The sequence below is a fragment of the Rhinopithecus roxellana genome, chromosome 10, assembly GCF_007565055.1.
Source record: "Rhinopithecus roxellana isolate Shanxi Qingling chromosome 10, ASM756505v1, whole genome shotgun sequence".
Taxonomy (NCBI): domain Eukaryota; kingdom Metazoa; phylum Chordata; class Mammalia; order Primates; family Cercopithecidae; genus Rhinopithecus; species Rhinopithecus roxellana.
In genome coordinates, this window is record NC_044558.1 from 11902294 (window position 1) to 11929719 (window position 27426).

At 52.4% G+C, this 27426-nt stretch overlaps 1 protein-coding gene across 1 annotated transcript; it reads left to right on the forward strand.

Annotated features, from left to right (window-relative positions):
• Positions 1–1068: 1068 nt before the first annotated feature.
• Positions 1069–23717, forward strand: LOC104672875 (SH3 domain and tetratricopeptide repeat-containing protein 1-like). Its single transcript, XM_030938934.1, is given in 12 exon segments — positions 1069–1102; positions 9079–9120; positions 10857–11174; positions 11177–12511; positions 14000–14084; positions 15109–15259; positions 16982–17096; positions 17809–17944; positions 18624–18628; positions 18995–19158; positions 21871–22248; positions 23523–23717. Coding segments are annotated over 12 exon segments (2943 nt in total). The 5' UTR covers positions 1069–1083.
• The last annotated feature ends 3709 nt before the right edge of the window (positions 23718–27426 follow it).

A 27426-nucleotide genomic window follows, 5' to 3' on the forward strand; every position in this document is an offset into this window, starting at 1 on the left:
TTGTATCACCGCTGTGCTGGACAGTTTATAAATATTACTTCTTTAAGCAAGTCCTATGGACTCAGGCTGCCTGGGTTTTGCTAACTAGCTGTGTCATTTGGGGCAAGTTTTTAAGCTTATATAAACCTGACTTTCATCTGTGAAATGGGATGACAAGGGGTCATGAGCCGCCACGCCTGGCCTTGAATGTGGATTATCATCTCACAGGATTGTGCAAATGTGTGTGTAAAGTGCTTAGTTTGGTGTCTAACACACAGTAACTACTCAGTGAAGTTATTACACCGTCATCATCATATTTAAATGTAAATATTAAGAGCTAATAAATTTGTAAAAGGTAGTATACCCTTACCCCTTGAACCAAAGACTACTTTAGTTTTAAGTGGTTGGGTTAATTTATCACTTAAATATTGGCCTCTTGAATACCTTGAATTTCAATTGAACGTAGCCGGAGGATTTCATAATTGGACCGTTGCCTCTGGAAGTTGGAGCTTGTTTGTTTGTTTGGTTTCACTTCCTACACTAAGCACGTGGCTGTACGCACCTTTGTGGTGACTTCTGGTACTGGGGAATCAAAGCTTCATTCGCTTCTTTGGAGGAGATGATCTTATGCTATACGAAGCACTCAGACTTCATTAACTATGTACCATCCAGGCAAGACCAGGTGCTTCCCATGGCAGCCTGTCCTTTTCTTAGCTCTCTCATCAATCTAGCCTGTTCCTTCTATTCCTCTTTATACTAGAACTTCTCTTTGAACAAGGAATGTTGTTTTGTCACTGCTAGGTCCCCAGCAGTTAGTAATGCCTAACACATACTAGGTGCCTCCTGAATGTGAATAGGTGATAATCTAGCAGAACACACGATAAATCCGCAGGTTGAGATTTAGGCTGTGTGGTATGAACGCTGCATTGGCAAACTTATTAAATCAATTTTGTTAATACAAGTTTAAAATGTCTTAGTAATTGATTTAGTTAAGTAATCCTTTACTGAGTGTCTTCTAGGTCGGACACTGGGGACAGAAAGGTAGTAATATACGATCCCTGCCTCATGCACAGGAAGTCTAGTGTGATGGACAGACACGCACTAATGGCTGCCATGGAATATGGTGAGTATTAAGATAAAGGGGCACTCTGTGTGCCCTTGGAGCATAGAGCAGGGCTTGTATTCTGGGAACATGGGCTCCATGTGAAAACACAATTTATTTATTTTATTTTATTTTTTGAGACAGAGTCTTGCTCTGTCGTCCAGGCTGGAGTACAGTGGTGTGATCTCGGCTCACTGCAACGTGCTCCCCCCAGGTTCAAGCGATTCTCATGCCTTGAGCATGAGATCTGGGTAATCCCGAGTAGCTGGGATTAAAGGTGTGTGCCACCACGCCCAGCTAAGTTTTGCATTTTTAGTAGACATGGAGGTTCACCATGCTGGCCTGGCTAGTCTTGAACTCCTGACATCAGGTGATCCTCCCACCTCGGCCTTCTAAAGTTCTGGGATTATAGGCATGTATGTATTCATCCTTTTAAATATCTGCACTTAACTTTAAATGGGTACTAATTAAACTATTGAATGGCTTTAGTATGGATTGAATGGCTTTGCTGGGGCCTGATTTTTAATTTCCTTCATTAGAGGAAAAAAAAAATGCAGGTTGAATATCCCTCATCCAAACTGCTTGGAACCAGAAGTGTTTCAGATTTTTTTATATTTTTGGATTTTTGAATATTTGTATTATACTTACTGGTTGAGCATCCTGAATTCAAAAATCCAGAGTCTGAGCTGCTCCAATGCACATTTTGTTGAGCGTCATGTCGGCACTCAAAAAGTTGTGGATTTCGGAGTTTCTGGTTAGGGAGACTCATCCTGTACGGGTGCTAGATTGTTGCAGGAGTTCTGGACCAGAGGTTAGGTGACTAGGCTTTGGTTTTCGCTTTGTTACTAAACAGGCTGTTTTCTTCCATAATCTCGGCTTTAGATCCCCCAGTTGTCAAAGAAGGGGATGGGCCATCTGATATTTAAGGCCTCTGTTAGTTCTGACTTGGAGAGACACCTGGCTTCAGTTCATCTTCCTTAGGAGTGGACCAAGAACATGGGAATTTTGAAATTGTTAGTCAACATTTACGGGGTTGTTGCAGCCTGGTTTTGGGTAAAGGTCATCTTTAGTGAGCCCGGGGAGAAGCACTGCTTTAGCTGTCAGCTGAGAGGGGTATGCGGTCCTATTAATTTTCCTCTGTTTTAGTGAAAGCATTGTTAAGGGTCACAGCATTAGTGGAGCTGGCTGTAAAGAGGAGGGGAACTCACTGTTACAGGTTATATTGAGTGTCTTTTCAGTCACTGAATGCTTTTTATGATATGTTTTTCGGGATTTCAGTGTTGTATGATTTCTCTGTGTTAAGCACAGGAAATTTAACATCAGCAAAAAAGAATGCTCTTTTTTTTTTTTTGAGATGGAGTTTCGCTCTTGTCGCCCAGGCTGGAGTGCAGTGGTGTGACCTCAGCTCACTGCAACCTCGACCTCCTGAGTTCAAGCGATTCTTCTACCTCAGCCTCCCGAGTGGCTGGGATTACAGGTGCCCGCCAGCATGCCTGGCTAATTTTTGTATTTTTAGTAGAGACGGGGCTTTGCCATATTGGCCAGGCTGTTCTTGAACTTCTGACCTTAGGTGATGCTCCCGCCTCAGCTTCCCAAAGTGCTGGGATTACAGGCGTGAGCTGCCATGCCTGGCCTTGAATGTTCTTTCTATGGGAATCTACGAAAGCCAGCTTTTGAGTCTAGTGGCAGAAAACCTCTTCTTCATTGTTTAGCTGTGCTGTGAGCTTGGAGGGCTCGCAGCAAAAAATACCCAGCTGAAAAAGCTGTAGTATTTTCTGTCAGTTGGCTGTCTTGGAGAACTTAATGAGCACTGGGCTGGAGTGATACTGTCAGAGATCATGAGCTGTTTGAAGCTCTCGAAGCCAAGATACTGGGGTTGCCCGAATACATCGGCTGGACTCACTATTTCTCTCGGGAGTAGGGGGGTGGAAAATGCTGTGGTCTTAATTCTGCTCTTAATTTTACAGTGCTGTTATGAATGGTAAGAATGATTTCGTACGTTTGTATTTTGCTTCGTAATTCACAGAGAATTTTAAAATTCATTATCTGATTTTATTCCCTCAGCAGTTCTGTGAAAAAGGCAGAGCAGTTTTCGTATCTTCTGTTTTCCCATGATTCTCTTGTAGCTCACAGAAGCTAAGAGCCTTCACCAAGGTCATAGGGTGAATGAGTCGCAGAGCTGGGAGTAGAGGCTCAGGCTTGTAGTGACCCTGTTTCTTCCTCCATAGCTCCCTCTCCTGGCGCTATGCTCAGGTAACTGCGCATGCTCGGTTTGGTCTTTTGTAAATCCCTGCCCCATTTTGGGGGAGGTTCTTGGGAGGCTTCTATTCATTTTGGAGCATTTAAGTATCTTGTCCTCTCTCCCTCCTCCCAGATGCATGGGCATTTCTGCAGGCCCCCAGGCTGGCCCTTGTGTGTGGGGGCGTCTCCTGCCTCCACGTTGCTTGCATGCCCCCTTCTGAAGGTGCTCTTCCCGGCATGGAGCCCCCTCGTGCCTTCCTCCACACTGCAGGCTATTCGGTAAATGTTACTGACTCAGCATCGTTGTTTTCTAGAAATGGGATGGGCTATGGATGCCAAGTTCTTTTCTGTGTGAAGGCTGCGATTGTATCATCTTGCCTTCCCTGTGTGTGCTCCTTGAGGGTGTCGCTGTGCTGCAGTCATCTGTGTTCCCTAGGGTGCCTCCCTTGGAGTCCCGCGGTAGCAGACATGCAGTCAGTGCTCATGGCCTAAATGAGAGGAAGGCCAACGGAGCCATTAAATCTGGAAAATAACAAGTGAGGGAAAGGAATTTTTATTTAAGGCATGTGAAAAAGATATCTTTTTAGAAAAGTTGACCTGTTTCTCAACTGGAGTTGAATTTCAGCTCAGAAAAGCAGCTGTGTGCCCAGAGGGCTTTGGGATTTCAGTTTGTGGCAGATGAATTTAATTTGTTGTATGAATGTATTATCTTTTTGTGGTTTTATTAGACCTTTCTCCGAAATGGAATCGATTTTTCTATAAAAGTCACGCTTCCTTTTTGAGAAATGTAACACTAATTTTATGGGATGGTCTCCCAAAAGATTACCTGTCAGGAACCAAACACACTGCCTCAGACTCAGGGCCCCTGGTTTCTGCCTGTGCAGCTGCAGGGGAGAGAGGCATGCTCGAGCTGAAATCAAGACGCATGTCTGCATCTTCTCTTTCTTTACTGCTGTTCTGTCTCTGAGCTGGCCTGCCTTCAACGTCTAGGAGCTTGGTGTGTGTAGACACATTACGGTATGGAGGAGGGATATGGTGTTGCAACAGCCAGGAGACTCTCCGAAGTCTCTGTTCTCTTCCTGCTCACTGCTCTGACTTTGTATAAGTTACCTTTGTAGGGCTGTGCACAGTGGCTTACACCTGTAATCCCAGCACTTTGGGAGGCCGACCTGGGAGGATCTCTTGAGCCCAGAGTTCAGAACCAGTCTGGACAACATGGTGAAACCCCATCCCTACAAAAAATAAAAATTAAAAAATTAGCCAGGTGTGGTGGCTCATGCCTATAATCCCAGCTACTGGAGAGGCTGAGGTGCAAGGATCACTTGAGCCCGGGAAGTCGAGGCTGCAGTGAACCATCATCATGCCACTGCACTCCAGCCTGATCAGAGCAAGACCCTGTCTCAAAACAAACAAACAAAGAGAAACCCATTTGTAATAGTGGCAGTAGTTAACTTTTGAGTTTGGAGAAATGTTCCAAAATAATCTGTGACCATGGACACCTTACTTAGCCTTTCTAGGCCTCAGTTTCCTCATCGATGAAAAATGAGAGAATATGGTACTGATCTTACAGGATTTCAACAAGAACTAAACGAGATAAAACTCAGAGCCTGGCACCTCGTGAGTGCACACTCAATGTTATTATTTCAACATTTTAGAGGAAAAAGAATGCTAATGGGTCATTATGGCTAAGCATAGTCTATCACTGGCGTTACTCATAGTATTGGAAGAAACTTGAATTCCATATAGATAGTGTGATGGAGAAAGTATTTTGGGCATTGGCAGTATTTATTCAAAGAACAAAGGACGTGTCTGTCCTGTGTGGAGAGCAGTTTTCCGCTTGTTTCTTTAAATGCTATGGGAAAAGCAGTCGGCCCTTTGCTGTCTGCCAGACAGCTTCAGTCTCCGCGCACGTTTCTGGCTTCATGTGAGTCCCATTTATTTGAGCATATGACTTCAGGCTGTGGGGAAGAATGGCCATTTTAGCACAGAGATGCACACAAAGGAACAACTGGCTAAATGTGAGTGAAGACATTCTTAGGGGGATTTCATTTCTTTTATTCTGTAACAGGCAGTCTGGGAAGCATTCTGGACATGTGGCCTGCGCTGTCACAGTTCCTCCTTGCAGGGTCGCAGATGTTTGGAGATTGTAGTGATAACTGTTATCATTGAGACTGTCATTCTCGCAGGCTGTAATAAGTCCGGATTTATTCAGTATTAATTTGTTAAAGACAACTGTATTTCCAGCCGAATCCATGTTAGACGTTTCTCCTGGCAGTGTTGCTGGGGCTATTCCCGTGGCTTAGTCTTAGGAAGCACACGCCTTTGAATACTGCTGAAGCTGTGAGGACCCAAAGCGCACCGGAGTACTTTTGCCACATGGGGTGTTAGTCACTGATACACGTCTCAGTCAGACCTGATGGATTCTTGACCCCTTTCTTTTTCACTTTTTTACTTTTTATTTTTTATTTTTGTGTTTTAAGAGCACAACCCCTCAGGTAGCCACCATGAATCTCTGGTGTCTTCAGTTGGTTGAAGCCTATTTGCTGTCTCTGGTTCAAACATATTCGGAGCCTGATGATGCTTCCCTCGGTTGTTCTTCTGCTGTGTGACCTCCGCGCCCGCAGGGTTCAAGACTGTCAGAGCTGGGAGCCACCTTCACAACTACCAGGGTTTCCGGAACCTCCTTTCTCTAGCCCTGGGGATGGAAGAGATGTCATCAGGGGCGGAGGCTTATTAGGTTTACATGCCATTGATAACGAATGAGGAGGTTTTCTTTTATATAAGGGGAGCTTCTTATAATGCGCTTTAGTAGGTAAAGAAGCTTTTGAGGTTTGCTTTCTCTGGAAAGACAATTTGTGATCCTGCCCTTGCTTTCAACAAAAATATAATTTGCATACCAGTGCGTGTTGTATTACTGAGCACTGGCTGACAAATGGTTCTTAACTCGTCATTCACTCATCCACTGTTTCTTGAATGGCATATGTGTGCCAGCTGTAGTGGGAACTTGCTAGGCTCTAGGACTAACCCTTATGAAACGGGGGTCCTGGGGGAAGCAAATGCATATAACTATAAAAGTTTGTGAGGATATCAGTGGGGGTGACTATAGGTGCAAAACTTAGTTCATTCATTGTCCCATCTAGGAGGTTTTGTGTCTTAGCAGCGTGTTCCATAGCAATGCATCCCTCTGTCAAAATATTCATCATATTATTCTGAAATTCTCTGCTTAGGTATCTGTTTTTCCCACTAAGTTTAGAACTGGTTTAGGACAGGCTATGGGGTATGTGTTATATATATATATACACACACATATATTTATATATACACATTACCATTGTCAATATACAATATATATTTATATATATATATACACACACATATATATTTCTCCCTCTCTATATATACACACACCACACACACATGTATACACACACACACACATATATATATGAAATACACACACACACACACACACACACACACACACACACACACACTTCTACTGCCAAGCACAGAAAGACAAAACTAGGCAAGGGTTCTTTTAGGGTTCATGAAAAAATAGCTGTGCTTAGTTGAGAGTGGCCTTAAGTTGCCAGGGGAAAGACAGGATGGATTCACAAAGGGAGATAGTGTTTTTTTTTCTTCTTCTTTCTTTAACTCTTGAATTTGAAATAATCGAGACTTTTGGAAAAGTTACAAAAATAGTACAGAGAATTCCCATATGCTCTTCCCTCAGATTCCCCAAACATTTCACCCCATTTGTACTTTCTCTTTCTCTCTCTGTGGATATATATATATATATATATTTTTTTTTTTTTCTGAAATGTTTGAGAGTAGAAGGTAGAATGCAGGGTAGGGTGAAAGGCGGAAGGAGAGAGGTGGATTGGGAGGCATCGTTATCAATGGCATGTAAACCTAATAAGCCTCCGCCCCTGATGACATCTCTTCCATCCCCAGGGCTAGAGAAAGGAGGTTCCGGAAACCCTGGTAGTTGTGAAGGTGGCTCCCAGCTCTGACAGTCTTGAACCCTGCTGGCGCGGAGGTCACACAGCAGAAGAACAACCGAGGGAAGCATCATTTTTTTTTTTTTTTTTTTTTTTTTTTAACTTTCTGGGATGGAGTTTTGCTCTTTTTTTTTTTTTTTTTTTAACTTTCTGGGATGGAGTTTTGCTCTTGTCACCCAGGCTGCAGTGCAATGGCACGATCTCGGCTCACTGTAACCTCTGCCTTCTGAGTTCAAGTGATTCTCCTGCTTCAGCCTCCCAAATAGTTGGGATTACAGGCTCCCACCACCATGCTTGGCTAATTTTTGGTATTTTTAGTAGAGGGGTTTCACCATGTTGGCCAGGCTGGTCTTGAGCTCCTGACCTCTGATGATCCACCTGCCTTGGTCTACCAAAGTGCTGGGATTACAGGTGTGAGCCACTGTGCCTGGCGATTGGGAGGCTTTGGCAGTTACCCAGAGTGCTATGATGAGGGCTGGAGCTCGTTGAAAATGATGAGGAAGGTGAGAAGTGGTTAGGTCTGGCATATATATTTCGAAAGGAGAGTTTAAATGGGTTGGATGGCAAGAGAGAGAAAAAGAAGTTTTAAGGATGATGTCAAGGATTTTGGCCTGAGTAACTGGAAGACTAGAGATGCTGTTATTGGGATCGGGAAGACTGGGAGGAGTGGGTTATAGCAGAGGAAATCAAAAGTGCCTTTTGGGCATGCTAAATTTGAGGTCCAAAAAGAGATGTCAAGAAGTGTTGGCGGTGGCTCACACCTGTAATTCCAGCACTTTGGGAGGCCAAGGCCGGCAGATCACCTGAGGTCAAGAGTTCGACACCAGCCTGATAATTATTAAAATCGATCATTGATGTTTAATGATTTATAATATTATTGCTTCTAATATCGCAGGGGGTGTACACCTACCTGTGATGTCATTCCTAATATCCAGGGATGGAGAGCATGATATTAGTTTTAATATTGCAGTAGGTATACACTCACCCTGTGACACTGATCCTAACATCCAGGGGGGTAGAGTATGACATGACTCCCAACATAGCAATGAACGGACAGCCACCCGGTGATATTGCTCCTAGTATTCACAGAAGAAGCGTATGATATTACTCCCAATATGGCAGGGAGGGTACAGCTCTTCTGTAATATTGTTCCTAGTATCCGGAGGGGGAGAGGATGATAATAATTCCAGTATCGCAGGCTGTGTTCACCAGCCCTGTGATATTAATATCCTGGAAGGGAGAGGATGATATGACACCCCATAGAGCAGGAGGCGGACACCCAGCCTGGGATATTGTTCCTAATATCTCAAGGTCAAGAGGTTGATATTTCTCCCAGTATCGCAGACACTGTACACCCGCGTGTGATACTCTTCCTGATATCCCGAAGGGGAGAAGATGGTATTAATCCCCATATCACAGGAGGTGAACACCCACTCTGTGCTATCTTTCCGAATTTGCAGGGGGAGAGAGGATAATATTATTCCCAATATTTCAGAAGATGTACACGCCCCCCCCCCATGATATTGTCCTTAATATTCCAAGGCACAGAAGATGATGTTACTCCCAATATTGCAGAAAGTGTCCACCCCCGACTGATGTTGTTCCCATGATCCAGGAGGGAAGAGGATGATATGACTTTCAACCCCTGCACCCTGCAATGCTCTCACCCTGCAACACCGACACCCAGCTCAAGCTGACATGGGACCAGAGGTGCTGGCTGGGGGTATTGATTGCTTCTCTTTTCTCCCTTGCCAGACTCAGTAGAGGAAGTTGAGATGGAGCAGTCACAGGAACAATGTGAGTTTTGCCGGTGGCTCAGTCTTCTTCTGGTTATGAGCTGGGCCTTGGGATAACGCCGGGATAGGTGACAGAGCTGAGTATGGTGGGCATTGGATCCAGCTGTCACCCCTCTATGGTGTGGGCTGGGGACTTGGGGGACGTCGCCTGAGGTGGGCCTGAACCTCCTTTCTACTCTGGCACTGGAGGCCGTCCCACACTTCTTCCAATGAACATGCTGGCCCTCGCCTGGTCCCCGGCTGAGGTGGGGCATCCTTTCCACTGCTGGGGCCCACATGTAGCTGTGGGTTCCTTTCTCATGACCTGGAGAAGCTGCAGCTCGCCCTGTGCTCTGCCTCAGAGATGGGAGGCCACACTGCCCTCAGCGGGTGGCAGAATTCAGAGCCTTAGGTTGCAGGGGCCTCAACTGAGGTCGCTGAAGGGTTTGCTCCTTCCTGAGGGGCTGATTCAGGGAGGCCCTCCCATCTCCCCTCTACGGCTCTGTCTCTTCCCCTCACACAGGGTCCGCATGTGGACAGCCTGGTGATGTGGACGCCCCAAGGGCCCTTGGAAGTTCCCTGGGAATGGGATCCATCCCAGTACATTGGGGATGCAGGCACAAGGTCCCAGAGGAGGCCCAGGAAGCCAGTGGGGGAAGGGAAGGCTGTAGTAGGTTTAGCCTTGGGAAGGGGGTGGTTCCACCCTCTGCCAAAGTCCCTGGAGCAAAGGCACGTGGCTCTCCAGCTGCCCCAGAGGCCAGGGTGGTGGCTGGGAGGGGCTGTGTGCCTCTGCCGGGTGGGGGAGGTTTCTTAGCTAATCTAGTGTAGTCAAGTCAGACATTTGCCTCTAAATCATATTTATTTATTTTTTTAATTCCAGGGCTTTACAGACGAATAAGGAGACAGTTTGTATTGAAAACAGTTTTTACATGTGAGCTTGAAACAGAGTCTGCTTAAATCTAGTTTTTTCCTTCCCAGTAATGCCTTCTTTCATCCCAGGTTTTCCAACAGGAAATGCACCTGTTTGCTCACCTCTGGGAGGGGGCTTTGGCTAGGAATCCACCGAAGCCAGCAGGGGCCAGCAGGCTACTTGAGCAGCCTGGCCTTTGTTAACCCTTTAGGAACTGTGGGCTTCAGGTTTTCAGACCCTCCAAGGTGAAGGTGGCCACAGGGGCCTGGAAGCTTTCCCATCCTTCCTGCAGGGATGGTCCGTTTCCCTGCACGGAGCTGGGTACCTGGGTACAACACCCCTGTCCTGTGCCGTCGGTGGCTTTACCAATTTTGCATAGCAGCTTTTGAGCTGATCAATAGCTCTGATTGGCTGTTGAGGATTTCATGGATTCCTGTACCCCACCGGGGGGCCCAATATGCTGACAGAAGTTACATTTGTAGTTGTAGTGCTGCATATACATGGGTCCGGTTAGAAGGCTTTGATTCTTTCTAAAGGGAAAGGCATCTCTGAGGGATCACTGAGCTGACATAGTCTCCTCAAACCATGCTGTCAGGTGGGCGACAAAGCAGGACAGGAGGGTGATTTTGTAGGAGAGTCGGGCCATGGGCCTGCGTGTTCTCTCTGTCCCCATAATGCTGGAGTTTCTATGTGCTCCAGGCCCTGGGTTTGCATTGCACATAATTCTCAAGGGCTCATGGCAAGCTGCACTAGGGACACAGAGGGCGGGGATGCGGGGACCCTGTCCCCAGTGGACCAAGGACTCACTGCTGGACTCTAATCTGTCTAGGTGTTTTTGTGACTTGCAGAAATACCTCCACCTTGCCTGGGCCCGGAGCCACAGGAGACCCTGCAGAAGGTGAAGAATGTTCTGGAACAATGCAAGTCCTGCCCAGGCTGCCCCCAGGAGCCAGCGTCCTGGGGTCTCTGTGCGGCATCCAGCAACATGAGCTTGCAGGATCCTGAGGAGCCCTCCTTCTGCTTGGAAGCTGAGGACGACTGGGAAGACCCAGAGGCCATGAGCTCACTGCTGCTGTTCCTGAACGCCCCCGGGTACAAGGCCAGCTTCCGTGGCCTGTATGATGTGGCGCTGCCATGGCTGAGCAGCGTGTTCTGCAGCTTTAGCGACAAGAGGAGCTGACTGGGCGCCTGGCACAGGCCCGAGGGGCGGCCAAGAAAGCTGGCCTCCTCATGGCCCTGGCCAGGCTCTGCTTCCTCCTGGGGTGGCTGCGCTGCAGGAGGCTCAAGCTGTCCCAGGCCCGGGTGTACTTTGAGGAAGCACTGGGGGCCCTGGAGGGAAGCTTCGGGAACCTGTTCTAGGTGGTGGCTGTGTACGCCAACCTGACCAGCATTTACCGGAAGCAGAAGAACCGGGAGAAGTGTACACAGGTGGTTCCCAAAGCCATGGCCCTGCTTCTGGGGATGCCTGGCCACATCTGCAGCACTGAGGCAGAGGGGGAGCTCCAGAAGCTGGCACTGCGGTGGGCGGTGGGCGGCCAGAACCTGCAGGCTGAGGCGTGGGCCTGCTTCCTGCTGGTCAGGCACCACGTGTACCTCAAGCAGCCCGAGGAGGCCCTGCCCTTCCTAGAGTGGCTGCTGCTTTTGCACAGGGACTCAGGAGCCCCAAAGGCTGCGTAGCTCTCAGACCGCTCCCTACTCCTGGCTGACATCTACAGCCGCAAGTGCCTGCCCCACCTGGTGCTGAGCTGTGTCAAGATGGCCTCATTGAGGGCACAGGACTCGTGGGCCTGCTCGCTGAGGAGCATGAACCTGGTGCTCCAGAACGTCCTCCAGCCCTACAACCTCCCCACCCAGACTTCCCACTACCTCAGGCGAGCGCTGGCCTCCCTAACCCCAGGCACAGGCCAGGGAGTGCGCAGCCTTCTCCACGTCAGCCTGGCCCAGCTGTACAGCCACCATGGCTACCATGGCCCGGCCATCACCTTCATGATGCAAGCCAGTGCTGTTGCCAGAGTCCGTGCCATTGTGGACTGCCTGGTGGCTCTGGCCTGGCTGCATGTGCTTCATGGGCAGGGCCCGGTGGCCCTGGACATCCTGCAGTCTGTCCAGGATGCAGTGGTGGCCAGCGAGGACCAGGAGGGCGTGAATGCCAACATGGTGGCCGTGGCTCTGAAGAGGATGGGCTGGACGAGGCAGGCAGCCAAAGGCTACTACCGTACCCTGCGGGCGGCTCGGGACCTGGGCCTGCGGAGGAACCAGGCAGTGGTGCTGGCCAACTTCGGGGCCCTGTGCCTGCACATGGGTGCCAGCAGGCTGGCCCAGCACTACCTCCTGGAGGCCGTGCAGCTGTTCTCGAGGCTGCCCTGCAGGGAGTGTGGCCGGGACTTCACCCACGTGCTCCTGCAGCTGGGCCACCTCTGCACCCATCAGGGCCCGGCCCAGCAGGGCAAGGGCTACTACGAGTGGATCCTTCTGGTCGCTGTAGAGATGGGCCACCTGGAGAGTGAGTGCCCCGGTTCCTCCTGTGCGCCTTCCAGGCCACTCGGGTCAGGGCACACCTGGGGTTTGTGATTCAGAAACAAGCGGCGGTTTTTCCACCATCGAAAATGCCGAGTCGTGGCCAACAGCAGATGTTGGCAAGCACCCTGGAGACAGGCCGTTCCCACGCAGGGCCAGGCCCTCTGTGCCAGCCAGCTCTTCCTGGTTTGCCCAGGGACCATCCTGCCTTGAGCATGGAAAGTCCTGCATGTGGGAATCCCTGGCCATAACCCTGGGGTCAAGGCAGGCTCTGCTGCTCTGGGACTTGGGGCCCCTCCATGAGCCAGGCCCTGAACGCCGGTCCTTGTGCCCGTGTTACCTGCTTGGTATCTTGGCAGCCTGTGCAAGGCTGCCATCCCACTTCACAGAGGACACAGGGGCAGGTGATTGCCCAAAGCTGCAGAGCAATTCATGCAAAAGCAACTCATTGTGCAGTGTGCCAGGCCCCACCCACAAATGGGCTTTGTGGGGTCCTCGGGTGGCAGTGGCTGAATGTGGGAATGTGAGCTTCAGGCCAGAAAAGCCACAAAAGGGTGAATGGCGTGATGGCGGGGCAGCACTTGGCCCCGGGTTAGGGAAGCCTCTTTAGTCTGGGACCAGAGGGTTGAGAGGATTTAGTCAAGTACTAGGTGGTGGGGTGGGGGGAGTGGTGGGGTGGGGGGAGTGGTGGGGAGGGGCTGGTGGTGTAGCCTGTGTGAAGGCCCAGGGGTGAGCTGGTGAGGGTGAGTGAGCGGGGATGAGTGGGGTGTGAGTGGTGGTGAGTGAGCGGGGGTGTGAGCCGGGCTTACGCAGGGAGGTGCAGAGTTGGGAGTGGGTGGGTTGGGTGCTGGATGGTGAGAAGCTCTGCTGGAGAGCTAAGCAGGGCCTGGGGCCTCAGGCTGTGGCTTGGCCTTTTCTGCAAGAGCACTGGGGAGCCATGGAGTGCTATAGAACAGTCACTGCAGACTGAGCAGTGAACGGACAGTAGGTGGGCAGGGCTGTCTGAAATCTAGGCCGCAGAGGATAGATGAGGAAGTTGAGTCTAGGGAAATGGCTGAGACAAGGGATACTGTTGTGGGTCCCCTCTGCCCTGCAGCGCTTTGTCCATCCTCCCAGGATGGACATCATGGCATAGTGAGACCACTCAGAGGTGCCTCCTGTGGCCTGGCCCAGAGCCCTAGGGGCTGTGGCCAAACCTGCCCATTTCCCAGCACAGGCCTGGCACCCACTCCTGGCCCTAGGAGGGATGAGATTTTGGAAAGGACCGTGTGAAGGGGCCCCGGTCCCACACATCTGCCCAAGGAGGGGTGGGGGTTCAGACCCAGGCTTCTTCCCCAGGGGCATTCTCTGACTGAAAGGAGACCTTCCAGGAACCCAGCGCCCCAGCCCCCACTGCGGGGAGGGGTGCAAAGGGGGCGGGGCAGGGGGCACAGGGAAGCTGGCCCAGGGCCCCAACAGCCCCTGTCCCCAACAGCCCCTGTCCTTGGGATCATTTGGTTCCTTGGCATCAGATTCTTTGAGCTGCTGGGCCTGGGGTCGTCCCAGGGTGTGGATGGCCCGTGAGTCCCAGCTTGAGCCTCCCTTGTTGGGTGACACGTCTTCCCATCCCTGCCTGCACACCTCCCCAAAGGTCATCTCAACCCCAGCAGAGGCAGTACGTGCACTCTGGGCTGTTCTTACTACAGTGGCTTTCGTCATCTGACCTGTGCCTGCCCTGTGTCTTCACTCCTGGCCTTCATCTGTCCCCTTAAATGTGACCACAGCAGCCACCTGTGGCTTCTCTCCACAGAAGACAGAGCCAGTTGTGACACCTGCTTCCCTGGGGCGGGGTTTCAAGGTCTCACGTCTCGTGGCCCACTCAGCTTCCCCCGAGCATCCTGACCTGGTGGGGTAACCATGGCCCTGGCCACCCCACTCAGAGGGCCTGGTGACATTGCTGCAGTTATACCCCCTCGAGTGTCGGACTTACTGAGAGAGCAGGGAAGGAGCCAGATTCCATGGGGACCTGGGAGACTGACTCCAGTCTTGGCCTCAGGTTCACAAAAGGAAAATGGGCCAGTGTGCTAGAGCCATGTTTCTCAAAGTGTGGTGCCTGGACCAGCAGAGCAGCGTCCATGTCACCTAGAAGCTTGTGGCAAGTGGGAGTTTTAGGGCCTGCCCCAAGCCTGTGAGCCAGAAGCTCTTGGGGCAGGGCCACCAAGCTATGCAGACAGCCGTCCGGGTGACTGTGGTGCCGGCACATCTTGAGAACCATCGGCCTAGATAGCCTCTGAATACTAACGTCTCCTTGTGCATCTGGAGAAGACACAGGCCATGTCTGGGAGGCAGGGGAGATGGACTAGCACACTCCTGCCACAGGGCAGCATGATGCTCGATTCCCTCAGAAGGATGTCCTTCATCTTTTCCATGCCATGTGTTCACCCTGGCCCTCCCAGCAGTCTGGGAAGGGCAGAACACTGCACACACAAGAGGGCCATTCCCAGTCCCCACATTCCAGATTCATCTGTCACCAGACCCACGGGAAAGGCAGACTGGTTCCAGGAGGATGAGAGCTCTCTTTCTGACACCTGTGTCTGATTCCAGGGCCTACAAATCCGCTTTGGACTACACGAAACGAAGTCTGGGGATTTTCGTCGACCTCCAGAAGAAAGAGGAGGCGGCACATGCCTGGCTGCAAGCAGGGAAGATCTATTACATCCTGCAGCAGAGCAAGCTGGTGGACCTGTACATCCAGGTGAGTGGCAAGGGATGCAGGAGGGCCCCTGTGCTGTTCGATCTCTGTCCATCCATCCATCATCTATTTACCCGTTCATCATTCCATCCATCCATCCTTTTATCATCCATCTATTCACCCGTCTATCCATCCATTCATCCTTCCATCATCTGTTTACCTGTTCATCCATCCATCATTTATCCATCCATCCGTCCGTCCAACTGTTCATCCTTCTATCCATCCTTCCTCATCCATCCATCTGTGCACCTGTTCATCCATCTTTCCATTATCCATCCATTCAGCTGTTGATCCTTCTATCCATCCATCTTCCATCCTTTTATCATTCATCCATTCACCCATCCTTCCATCCTCCATCTACTCACCTGCTCATCCTTCCATCTATCCATCATCCATCCATCATCTATCCATCTGTTCATCATTCCATTCATCCATCGTCCATCCATTCGTCCATCCTTCATGAATTTTTATAATCCATCCATTAACCCACCATCCACCTGTTCATCCGTCCATCCATCCATCATCCACTCACCTCCTGTTCATCTTTCCATCCATCCATCAACCATCCATTCACCTGTTCATCCTTCCTTCCATCATCCATTCATCCTTCCGTCATCCATCCATTCACCTGTTCATCCTTTCATCCATCCATCCACTCACCTCCTGTTCATCCTTCCATCCATCATTCATTCATCCATCATTCATCCATCCGTTCATTCATCCTTCCATCAACCATCCATTCACCTGTTCATCCTCCCATCCATACATCATTCATCCACCCACCAATCTACCTATTAATACATCCTTCATCTGTCCATTTGTTTATCCATACATTTGTCTATCCACATGTACATACATCATCTACCCTCCACATATCCATACATTATCTACCCACCCACCCATTCATCTGTCTATTCGTCTGTCCGTCTATCCATGCATCCATCTATCCACACACCCATCCATCCGTGTCTATACATCTGCTGATCCATTCATCCATCCATCCACCCACTCATTCCTAAGCCACTGCTGAGCATCTGTTGTATGCCTTTTCCCTCCCTCCAACTGGTTCCCTCATATCCTCCCCCAGTGGCCAGCATCTTCTCCCTGAGGGCAGAGGCGTGGCCACTCAGTTAACACACAGAAGAACCTGCTCCAAGCGACACGTGGTACATCTCCTTACAAAATGCATCTATTGTAGCGGCTGTCTTCAGAGGCTTTCCCAAACACGGTATGATCTGGAACAAACTGTGAAGCCCACGAACCTGGTGAAGCTTTCATTATTGAGCACCTGCTGTATACCTCCTTGAGCTGAGGAGAGGGCTCAAGAGCTCATGTCCAAGAGGGGACCAGGCCCACCCACAAACACTGTTGCTGTGTGGCCCTGAGCTGTGGCAGGGATGTGGCAACGCAGAAAGGAGCCAGGGCATGGGCTCCCAGCAATCTGGGGGCTGCGGAGACTGGTTTGAGTGCAGGAAGAGTGGGCTAGGGCTAGCCCTGGTGGTAGGATTCACAGGTGTCGGGTTCCTGGGCTGCAGCTGCTCAGTCACCTCCTGGCACTCAGGTTCATCAGTTCACTGTCCTCATGCCAGTGGTGGGGGCAGCCCCAATGCACAGGGTCTGAAAAATGCTCAGGTGTACCTGCAGTGTGTGAGACGAAGAAGGCTGGTGAAGGTGGGCATGGCCACCTCATCAGGTGTGGGTCCTGAGGGAATGTCTGCGTTTCAGGTGGCACAGAATGTGGCCTTGTACACAGGCGACCCCAACCTCGGGCTGGAGCTGCTTGAGGCAGCTGGAGACATCGTCCATGGGGCCTGGGAGCGGGAGAAAGCCGTGTCCTACCAGGTGAGCTGGCCTGTGGGCTGATGTGGGTGAGCCTTAGGAGGGCACCTGGAGGGCTGAGGCACAGGTGTGGCAGGGCAGAGGTCTCCCACCTGGAGGCAGGGCCACCCATGCACATGCTTAGTTTCCTAGTGGTCTCACTGGGAACGATATTGACTCTGCCCCCTGCCCGGGACAAACGCTTGGGGCCTGGACATGGCAATGGCCCTACCCTTTCACCTGATGATCTCAAGCAACCATGAGCGGGAAGTCTTGTCCCCATCTTACAGATGAGGAAACTGAGGCTCAGAGAGGTGCAGGGACATGTCAAAGGACACACAGCATGTCAGCGGGAGGCCCAGGGCCCAGGTCTGCATGCATCCCGAAGCGGGGACGGCTTTTCCCTTCCTCTGAGCTCACGGTGTGGCTCAGCCCTGGGCACAGATCCATGTGTTTTTAGAGCAGAGAGGAGTGCTGGCTCCCCCCAGTCAGACCCCCAGTGCTCAGGTGGGAGAGGCTGGTCTGAGGCTGCCGGGTGTAGTTGGATGGGCCTTAGGCAACTCTTCAGCCCCCAACTTGGGTGTCTGAACCGTGTGTTATCCCAGAGCACAGAGCTGTGTCGAGATCCAGGGGTAGCTGGGGCATGGGAAGCTCCAAGCACATGTTCGAGCTCTGAGGAGGGTGCTGGGCAAGGTGGGTTCTGCGGGAAGCCTGACCCCACCTGCCTGTGGGGTGGGACCGGACCCTGCCCCTGGCAGTGACTACGGGCAACCGCAAGGCAGAGCTGAGGCTATGCAACAAGCTGGTGGCACACCAGGAGGGCTTGGAGTTTGCCCACATGGCCCTAGCACTCAGCATCACCCTGGGTAAGTCCCCTGAGCCCCCACCCTGCCAGGACCCACACTTTGCCAGAGCCCAGCCTCCAGGTCTGCAGGGAAGGAGCTGAAACAGCTGCTGGATTTTCCTGGTCTCCTGTCCAGGCAGGCAGATCTGCCCAGCTGGCTTCCCAGTCCGGCCGTGGGGCACAGCCCGAGGTCTCTTACGCAGTGTGGAGCTCCCTGCCTGAGCTCTGCTTCCTCTGCCTCTTCCCGCTGCTGACCACAAGGGCTGCCCAGTGTGCCCTCTGCCTTCCAGACATGCCAGGCATCTCGTTGGTCCTTGTGCCAGGCTGAGTGGCATATTCCCTTTCTCTTGTGCCCTTCCCACCCTCATCAACCACACGGCTCTCTGGCTGAAGTCCCATTTCCCCTTCCAGCAGCCTGCCCCTTAAGGCTGGGCATCCCCTGATGCTGTGCCAGGGTTGTCTGTCTTCCTCCAGAGACAGGGAACCCTGGGCAGGCCGCATGCCCCAGTGCCTTGTGCCCCAGGGCCCAGTACACAGGTGTGCAGCTGTGTGGGAATGCATTGAATGCAGGCTACACGGCACCCGCCCTGAAAAGGGGAGGACATCGAAGACAGCCTAGGTGGGTTTGTGCATCTATGGGGGGACCTGGAGCTCAGGCACGCAGTGACTCCCCAAGGTAGGGGCCTCTGATCATGACACACCCAGGAGGAGTCGGATGTCACATCTGTGAGTTGCCTGGTGCCCAGGAGCACCTGGACTGCATGGGTTCTGGGCTCCCCTGGTTAAAACCAGTGAGCAAAGGCAGGTGGCTGTGTGTAGGCAGAGCTGGGCCATCCACGTCCAACTTTGCCAAAGCCTCACAGTAGACAGGGGCAGGCCTTATTAGTTCTGCTTTGCAGATGGGAAAGTGAGTCTGGGAACCCTGAAGGGACTGGCCAGAGCTGCCCAGGTGACTGCAGGTGCCTGGAGGCAAGCCAGGTGCTGCCTGGGGTCTGTATACCTGCTCCTGAGGGGCCTGTGCCCTGCTACCCCAGGGAGCCACATCCTCACACCTGCCCCTTTGGCCTGCACCTCAGGGAACCAGCGCATGGCCTACCACCGGCTGGGCCATGGCAAGCTGGCGGAGCACTTCTACCTCAAGGCCCTGTCGCTCTGCAACTCGCCGCTGGAGTTCGACGAGGAGACCCTCTACTACGTGAAGGTGTACCTGGTGCTCAGTGACATCATCTACGACCTGAAGGTGGGTGGGGAGGGGCAGGGCTCGGAGTGTTCCAGCCCCCTTGGAGTGGGATCTCCACCCAGCCCCCAGGGACCTGGGTTCCAGCCTTCCTTAGGAATGGCCCAGTGGCCTCTCTGGAGCTCTGCACCTGGCTGGAGGAGCCGGCAAGGTTAGCAGATACAACCCAGCTCCCAAGCTGGCCAGGCCCCACCTTCAAGAACTCAGTCTCAGCCAGGGAGGCTGACACATACGTGGGCAATGGTGGCCTCTAGTTAAAGGGGGATCGTAGTCAGGGGGCCCTCCTGGAGGTGACACCAAAGCTGAGTGTTAAGTGTCAAGTTGCATTTAACAAAAACAGGGTCGGGAGAAGGACATTTCAGAGGACAGCATCATCCTCACGTTGAATCCACATTGCAAGATCCAACCCAAATCCCGGCGCCTCCTCGAGGAAGCCTGCCCAAGGTGCCAGCCTGCACTGAGCAACTCCTTTCTGGAGTCCCGAGACACCTTGCATCTTCACATCACCCAGGAAGGGTCGGGTGGGGCCGGTGTCTTACCATCTGCTTCACAGACAGGGAAACCCCAGCACAGGACAGGTGCAGTGGGGTGGGGCCCCAGCCAGCCAGACTGAGGCCTTGCTGGGTCAGGTCTGTCTCGAGGGGAGCTGCTGGGACTGGTGCTCCCTCTGCCCCCAGCCCTGCAAGGGTGGAAAGCTGGGACTGGCAGACGCAGACCTGGGGTGTCTCCACCCCTCTGCCCAGCAGGCGCCCACCCCTCCTCAGCATCGCACCGGCACCGCGTCAGTACTCCTTATGGGCTCAGGGGCCAGGGCGCTCCAGTCCAGGAACCGAGATCTTGGGGGCCTTAGAACAACATGAGGCACTGGGGCAGCCCTAAGACCCCGCCCCGTATCGCCCACCACAGGCCTGGGGCTGCCCGGGAGGCCCCCGCCCAGTGCTGGTGACACCTGGTGCTCAGCAGCAGTCCCTGTGGCCTCCCAAGTCCCAGCCAGACAGGGAGGTGCCAGGTGTCAGGCCCAGAGGGACGCTGCTCACTGCTCAGGGGCTCACCTGGGATCCAGGGGACGGGCCTCCCAGGAGCCTTTCTCTTGGTTAAGCCTGCCGCCCACTCTGCCTGCCCAGGAGGAAGGAGAGTGCCAAGCAGTACCTGAAAGGCCAATGTTCACGGTTGGGGTCGAGGGGCAGAGACCTCCTTCACCTCTTTCCCATGCACAGCTCTCTGGGCCTCATCGTCACCATGCTGTCAGCGCAGGCCAGCTTCCCACAGGGAGGCCCCCCTCAGAATTCCCAAGAGAGGCTGTCTTTCCAAGGCCACACCCTCCTCCTTGTATAGGAGGCTCTGGACCCAGGGCCCAGAGGAGGGGGAGAGAAAGCCGGGCTGGATGGGGCCTGGAAGGCTGGCAGAGGCAGGGGTAAATGGACATCCTTGCCGATTACCTCTAAAATGGGGTCCCCTTTAGTCTACACATGAGAGTGAGCCCTGGAATAGGGTGGATTAGGTGTGTCCTGACTGAGCCTGCCACTCAGTAGCTGCTGCACACACTAGAGGCACATGGAAATGCACAGGCAAATGCACACAGGCACACACACAGGCAGGCACAGGGACATGCACACTCAGGCATATGCCTGCCTGCACTGAGCAACTCCTTCCTGGAGGACACACACACACGCGCACACAGACATGCTTTGGCTGGCTCCTTCCTGTTTAGTTGGGATGCCTCCACCCCTTTAGGAACCCCTTGCCTCCCACCCCTGGCTGAGTCTGGGGCCTCCTGGGTCCCCCACAGGATCCTGGGCTTCTCTCTGCCACAGCCTGGGCCACCCTGTGTGGTCAGTGTTCACTCCCAGGTCCCTCAGATTGGGATCTAGGACATTAGGCTCAGCCATGCACCCAGCACAGAGTCCAGTGTTCGACTGGGCAGGGACTCGGGGCCTTCTCATGCCCCTGCTCCGTGTGGGGTGGGGCAGTGAGGGAACGGACTGCTGCATCTTGGACTTTGTCCTTGGCCCTGGGAGCCATCTTGAGATGGTCAAGGGGGACAGGTCAGGTACAAGTCTTAGGTCTCTTGGGTGACCCCGATGTGGAGGAGGTGCCTGGGGAGAAGCCGGGTGGGGGATGGGAGGGTCGAGGAGGAGGTCTGGGAGGCCAACCCAGGGATGGTGAGTTTGAGCCAAAGATGGATTGAAAACGGGAGTAGATGTCTGGGGAGTAACACACCATCACTATTTCAGGGAACATTGCCAGAGAGGACACCTGTGAGATGGTTTTGTACCTGGCCTGGCCCGTGGAGGGCCTGGAAATGGTCAGCAAGGACGGGCCAGAGGGGAGCCTGGGTCACTCAACGCTGTGCCACTGCTGTGGCTTGGAGCCACCAGTCCTGCATGGAACTCTGAGCAGGCAGGATCTGCCCTGACAGCCCATGGGGAAAGCAGCCACTGCCTGCAGAGAGGATGGGACTGGGGCAGGAGACTTGATGTGAGTGGGGTCATAGGGACAGTCTGAAAGTATTCCGGGGGTGTCAGGGTTGTCCCCACCTCCTACAGCTGAGACCACAGCATCCCACAGCTGAGACCACAGCAGTGTCACAGGCTTCAGGGTTCATGGGGTGAGTCAGGATTGACTGGACATGTGGAATAACCTGGAGACAGGAACGGCCTCTGGGAAGACAGACTCCGAGTCCCCCTTTTGCTGAGCATGGCCTGTCCCCTTCAGGACCCGTTTGATGCAGCCGGGTACTACCAGCTGGTACTGGCAGCCACCGTGTGCCTGGTCAACAAGAAGGCACAGCTGAAGATCTACACGCGGCCGGCCACCATCTCCCACAGCTTCCTCCTGGACCGCGAGAAGTCGCTCTTCTTCTACCAGAAGGCCAGGACCTTCGCCACAGAGCTCAACATCTGCAGGGTCAACCTGCCTCCTCTGCCACTCTGCGGGTGGGCCCCCTGGTTGGCCCCAGCCACCCTTGCTGAGGACAGCATCCGAGGAAGTGGGTTTGTGCGGGGAAGATGGTCTCCTGCCTCTCCTGGTGTCTCCCGTGGCTCATTTTCTGGGAAATGGAGGCATGAAAGCAGGGGTCAAATAGCAATAAATGTTTTTTTTTTTTTTTTTTGCAATGACATACCGAAGTCCCCAGGGCATCCTTCCCTGTGTGCTTCCTGGGGTGTGTCTAGGGGCCAGCTCCTTCCCTGGTGGCAGCCCTCTGATCTTGGCGATGAGAAGGACCCTGAGTCCAACAGACCTGGGCCAGGTCACCATGTGTCTCGGTTTCCTCGGCGGCCAGAAGGGAGATGGTGGTGGAACTCCCTGGGTAGCTCCCTGCTCTCCCTGCTCGGAGCTTTTGCTGTAGGTCTCGTGCCGCCCTTGCCTTTAAACTTCAGGCCACTGTGCCCGGATGTGGGGGCTGCTAGTGCCCCTGTTCACCATTGAAGAAATAGAGGCGCAGAGAGGTTAGGCGTCTGGCCCACCGTCACACAGCAGATAGGGGCAGAGATGCAGAGCCCAGTACACTGACCACCACACCACCCTGCCAGCCTGCAGCCAGGAAGGTGTCCCCCATTAGAACCCAAGGTCAGCTCCTGATCCTCTCTTGTGGTGTCAGGAGAGCCACAGGCCAGTGAGGGTGGCCCGGGGATCCCTCACTCAGTGTCCTCTGCTCCCAGACTTGGCTGGGCCGAGCCTGGTCAGCCCTGCGGGAAGTAAGATGCAGGGATCTACACAGACTGCCTGTGTAGACGCTGCTGCCCAGTGTTAAAAGCCTTATCTGGGCTGCCCCCAGCCGTCCCCACATACTCCTCCCCTTCCGGCCCCCGGCCCTCATCCCAGTCCCAGGAATCCCAGGTTTTCCTTCTTGGAATCTCGGCCCCAGGGAACACGGCTCACACGGTCTCTTTGCCAGTTTACAGCAAGGAAACCGAGGTTCACACTGGGTGTCCCAAGTGATTCTCACATACACTGCACTCTCCCAGGCCCCTCTTTTAAACACTTTAAATGAGGTGACATTCACATCGCGTGTAATTAACCCAACGCGAACCATGTGGTGGCATTTGTGCACTCACAGTCCTGTGCAGCCACTCACGCCATCTGGTTTCAAAATGTATTCACCTCCCCAGAAGAAACCTCCCATCCTCACTAAAGTTACCCCTCCTTGGTATCCCCCAAGCCCCCCGTTTAATGGAAGGGGAAACTGAGGCCCAGAGAGACTTGCCAGTGGGCAGAGCTCTGATAAGGAATCAGGCACCCATCTGCTGGTTCAGTACTGGGTTGGTTTTCCACCCAATAGAGGTGACAGAGCCGGGAGGTTCTGGGAGGGCCAGAGGGGAGCCCCATGCTTGCAGCCAGAGCCCTGCCCCGAGCCTGCCCACCAGGGGGCAGCAGAGAGCTTTCTAGAACCGGCCGCGGGGCTGGCGGGGAGCAGCGGGTCAGAGCTGCTGACAAACCTCATGTTGACCCCAGATCGCTGTCTCTGTGGGTTGGGCTTGGGAACTGGAGGCCGCATGATTGGAAATATGAAGATGGCTCGGCCTGGCTGGAGCAGCGGGAAGCGCCCTCACGTTTACTGAGGACACAGACCTCCTGCCCGCTGGGCCGGGCCTGCAGCCATTCTTCTCGGGGTGGGGTCCGCAGGTCCGGGTTGCTCTCGGCCCCGACCTGCCTCAGAGTCTGGGGGCTTTGGATCTGTGCCTCCCCATCTCCATCCACCCTGGCTGGTGCCATGAGGGGCCTGGATCCTGGGATCCTGTTCCTCTTGGGCAGCAGAGACTGGGGGACCAGAGGAGATGATGGGTCTTCAATCCCCACATTCAAACCCCAGCCCGCCACGCACAGTCTGGGTGTCTGGAGTGAGGGAGTTGATTTCTCTGAGCCCGTTTGGTCACCACCCACGCACAGTCTGGGGGTTCGGGGTGAGGGAGTTGATTTCTCTGAGCCCCAGTTTGGTCACCACTAAAATGAGGCCGACCTACTGGGGCAGAGTGGCAGCCCCAGGTCTAATAGAGGCCTATTTCCTACTGACAATACTTCTTACTCCTAGGAACAGCTCCAACAACTACACACTAGGGAACACTCAACCCAGGCCAACTTGTCAGAGGCTTGGGAACCAGAGCGACTCCATCTTGAATGGGGGCTGGGTAAAGGGAGGCCGAGACCTGCTGGGCCACATTCCCAGGAGGCTAGGCATTCTTAGTCACAGGATTAGGTAGGAGGTCGGCACAAGATACAGCTCATAAAGACCTTGCTGATAAAGCGGGTTGCAGTACAGAAGCCAGCCAAAGCCCACCAAACCCAAGATGGCCAGGAGAGTGACCTCTAGTTGTCCTCACAGCTCATTATGTGTGTTAATTATAAGGCATTAGCTACTAAAAGACACTCCCACCAGCTTCATGACAGTTTACAGATGCCATGGCAACATGTGGAGGTTACCCTACATGGTCTCAAAAGGAAGGGCAGAAACTCTCAGTTCTGGGAATTGCCCACCCCTTTCCTGGAACACTCATGAATAGTCCAACCCTTGTTTAGCGTATGATCAAGAAATAACCATGAAAATGGCCAATGAGCAGCCTTTGGGGCCACTCTGCCTATGGAGCAGCCATATACATATATATATATTTTTTTGAGATGGAGTCTCGCTCTGTTGCCCAAACTGGAATGCAGTGGCATGATCTTGGGCAGAACGGGCAGAACCTCAGACACCACAAAGTCACATGAGAGCCAACAGCAACTGAAAAACAGCACTCTCCTAAGATGTGTGTGTTACCTGCAGAAAGTTACTAGACACTAAGATGGGGGAAGAAAAGGATAAGGTTAGAAACAAATTTAAAGTAATTTCTGCATACAAAAAAAAATTCTATATCCACTGGCTTTCTTTCTGGGAGTAACAACTTTTACATGAGATGAACAGTGCTGAACCCCAACACATCACACAAGAGTCCCGACTGCCTGTCCTCACCAGCACCTGGGGCTGTCGGAAGACCTTACATCAGGTGCTACAACAGGGGTGTGAACAAATTCACTGTGGCTTCGGTGCACATCTCGGTGCAACCAGTCATGCTGAAGGTCATTTCAGATGCTCTCAGGGCCATCCTCTCGTCCTTCTCAGCAAAGCATCTGTTCAGGTCTCTGCCTGCTTTTAAGTCAGGTGGTTTCTTCTCTGTCATGAGCCGTGGGAGTCCTGTGCATTCTGGACACGAGTCCTTTGCCGGCTGCATGGTTCATAGACATCTTCTCTCCGTCTATAGAAAATGTGTCTCTTCAATTCTCTAGGAGTGTCTTTTATATTAAAAATTTAATGTTGATGAGTCTTACCTACTTGTTTTCTTCCTTGATTACGGATCATGGTATCATGGCTAAGAGCGCTAACCCTAGGTCTCGACAATTTCCGTTTCTTCTACAGGTTTTGTAGTTTGGTATTTTACATTTAATGGGCCATGGTCCACCTTAATTTTCATACAGGAATTTCTCCTTGTTTTCACTCTTTTGCATATGGCTGTCCCATAATTCCAGCACCATTTGTTAAAAAGACTCAAATTCCACTGAACTGCTTTTGGCCTTTGGGTCTGTTCTGGACTCCACTCTGTCAGCTGACCCGTGTGTCCATCCTGAGCATAATTTATGACTTTAGTGGCTGTCTCTGTGAAAAAAGTAATTCTGTCTGGAAGCAAAAACCACATTAGAAATGCTCTAAATAAGATTCTTCCTGTTGTCAGGAGAGCAAAGCCACTGCCCTAAGCAGAGGTGAGGCCTCAACAGCTCCCAGGCACAACCTTAACACACAATGGGGAAGGCAGTTCGTTTCAAGATAGTTACCAAGGGCCACAAAGTGAGACCAGCATAGCCAATGAAAACTGCAATAATTTCACAACAAAATGAAATTCATGAAGAACTTTTGAGAAGCGTGTGATAAGTTACATCAATCACTGTTCCTTAAATTCTGATGGTTGACTAGAACAGAAATAGCTTCACGGTACAGTTCAAACAGGAGAAAGGTAGGTAGGGGCGCTTTCCACACCACACAGGGCCTGCAGGAAACGGACACTCTTCCTGTAAACGGGAGGTCCCGGGAGGGATGTGATAAACCATGGTGAGAGGCACGGAACTGTGCAAGCCGGAGTCGCGGCCTTTGCCCCACCCACGGAGCCTGTGTCCATGAACGACGAGGCTCGAATGTCAGGCCGGGGGCAACCGAGGCAGTTATCAGGGGACAAGAAAATGAGCACACGGTGCGAGGCAAAGGTCTGAAACTGCGCATCAACTTCGAGTCAAGTGGGACAAACTGACTCAAAATACAGGTTCTAAAAACACAACAGCGAGCTGTTCCTCAGCTCTGGAAAGGCTCAGTAACTAATGCCCACACTGAGCATCTGCTCCCAGGGACAACCCTGGTGACGAGTATAGGGCCCAGCTCCTCCAAACCCGTGCCGAACATCAGCAAGGAACTTTGCTGGTATCTTACGGCATACCGACACGTTCCTTTAAAAATCTGGTATTTCACCAACAATGCAGGCGCCAGCTTTGACTCATTCACATTTCGATTAAACAAGATAATTTACACCCTGACCATGCCAGGTAAGAGTTTACTACAATCTTGAAACAGAGCCAGAGGCTGCAGTCTGCTCCTACACAACACCACCTCTCTACAAGTTCAATGGGTTTTTACTTTCCATGTATTCACTTGCCTAGTGCTAGAAAAATTAAAAACAGAACGAACCCAGAAACACTACTGAATGAGACTCAAATATCTTGCAGTCATCATGCTGATGTTTATTAAAGAGAAATGTTCTCACCTGTAGAAAGCTGCACACATCAACACACACCGATAACTGTGGCCAGCATTCCAGATCATCTTCCCTTCCATGGCCACAGTGCAGGGTGATGGACCACGCACACCTGCAGACCCACGGAAAGCGGGGTGACGTGGCCCATTCTTGTAGCGAGCAGGCCAGGCTGCACTCAGAGTGCATCTCTTTCCAGAGGGCCGCCATGGAAAGTTACATATTTTTTCCACAACTTAATGGCGCTACACCAAACATTTCTGTATGATTCTCTAAGCAAGCTTTATCCTTCTGCCTAAAATGGCCTGACACAAACTGAAAAAGCTCTTGAAGCTAGCAAAGACTTCAGTATCCCCTTAACTATTCTCATGCACGTCCGTGTGAAGAGAACACCAAGCAGGCTTTGTGAGCGCAACATGGCTGTTTATTTCACCTGGGTGCAGGCGGGCTAAGTCTGAAAAGAGTCAGCGAAGGGAGGTAAGTGTGGGGCCGTTTTATAGGA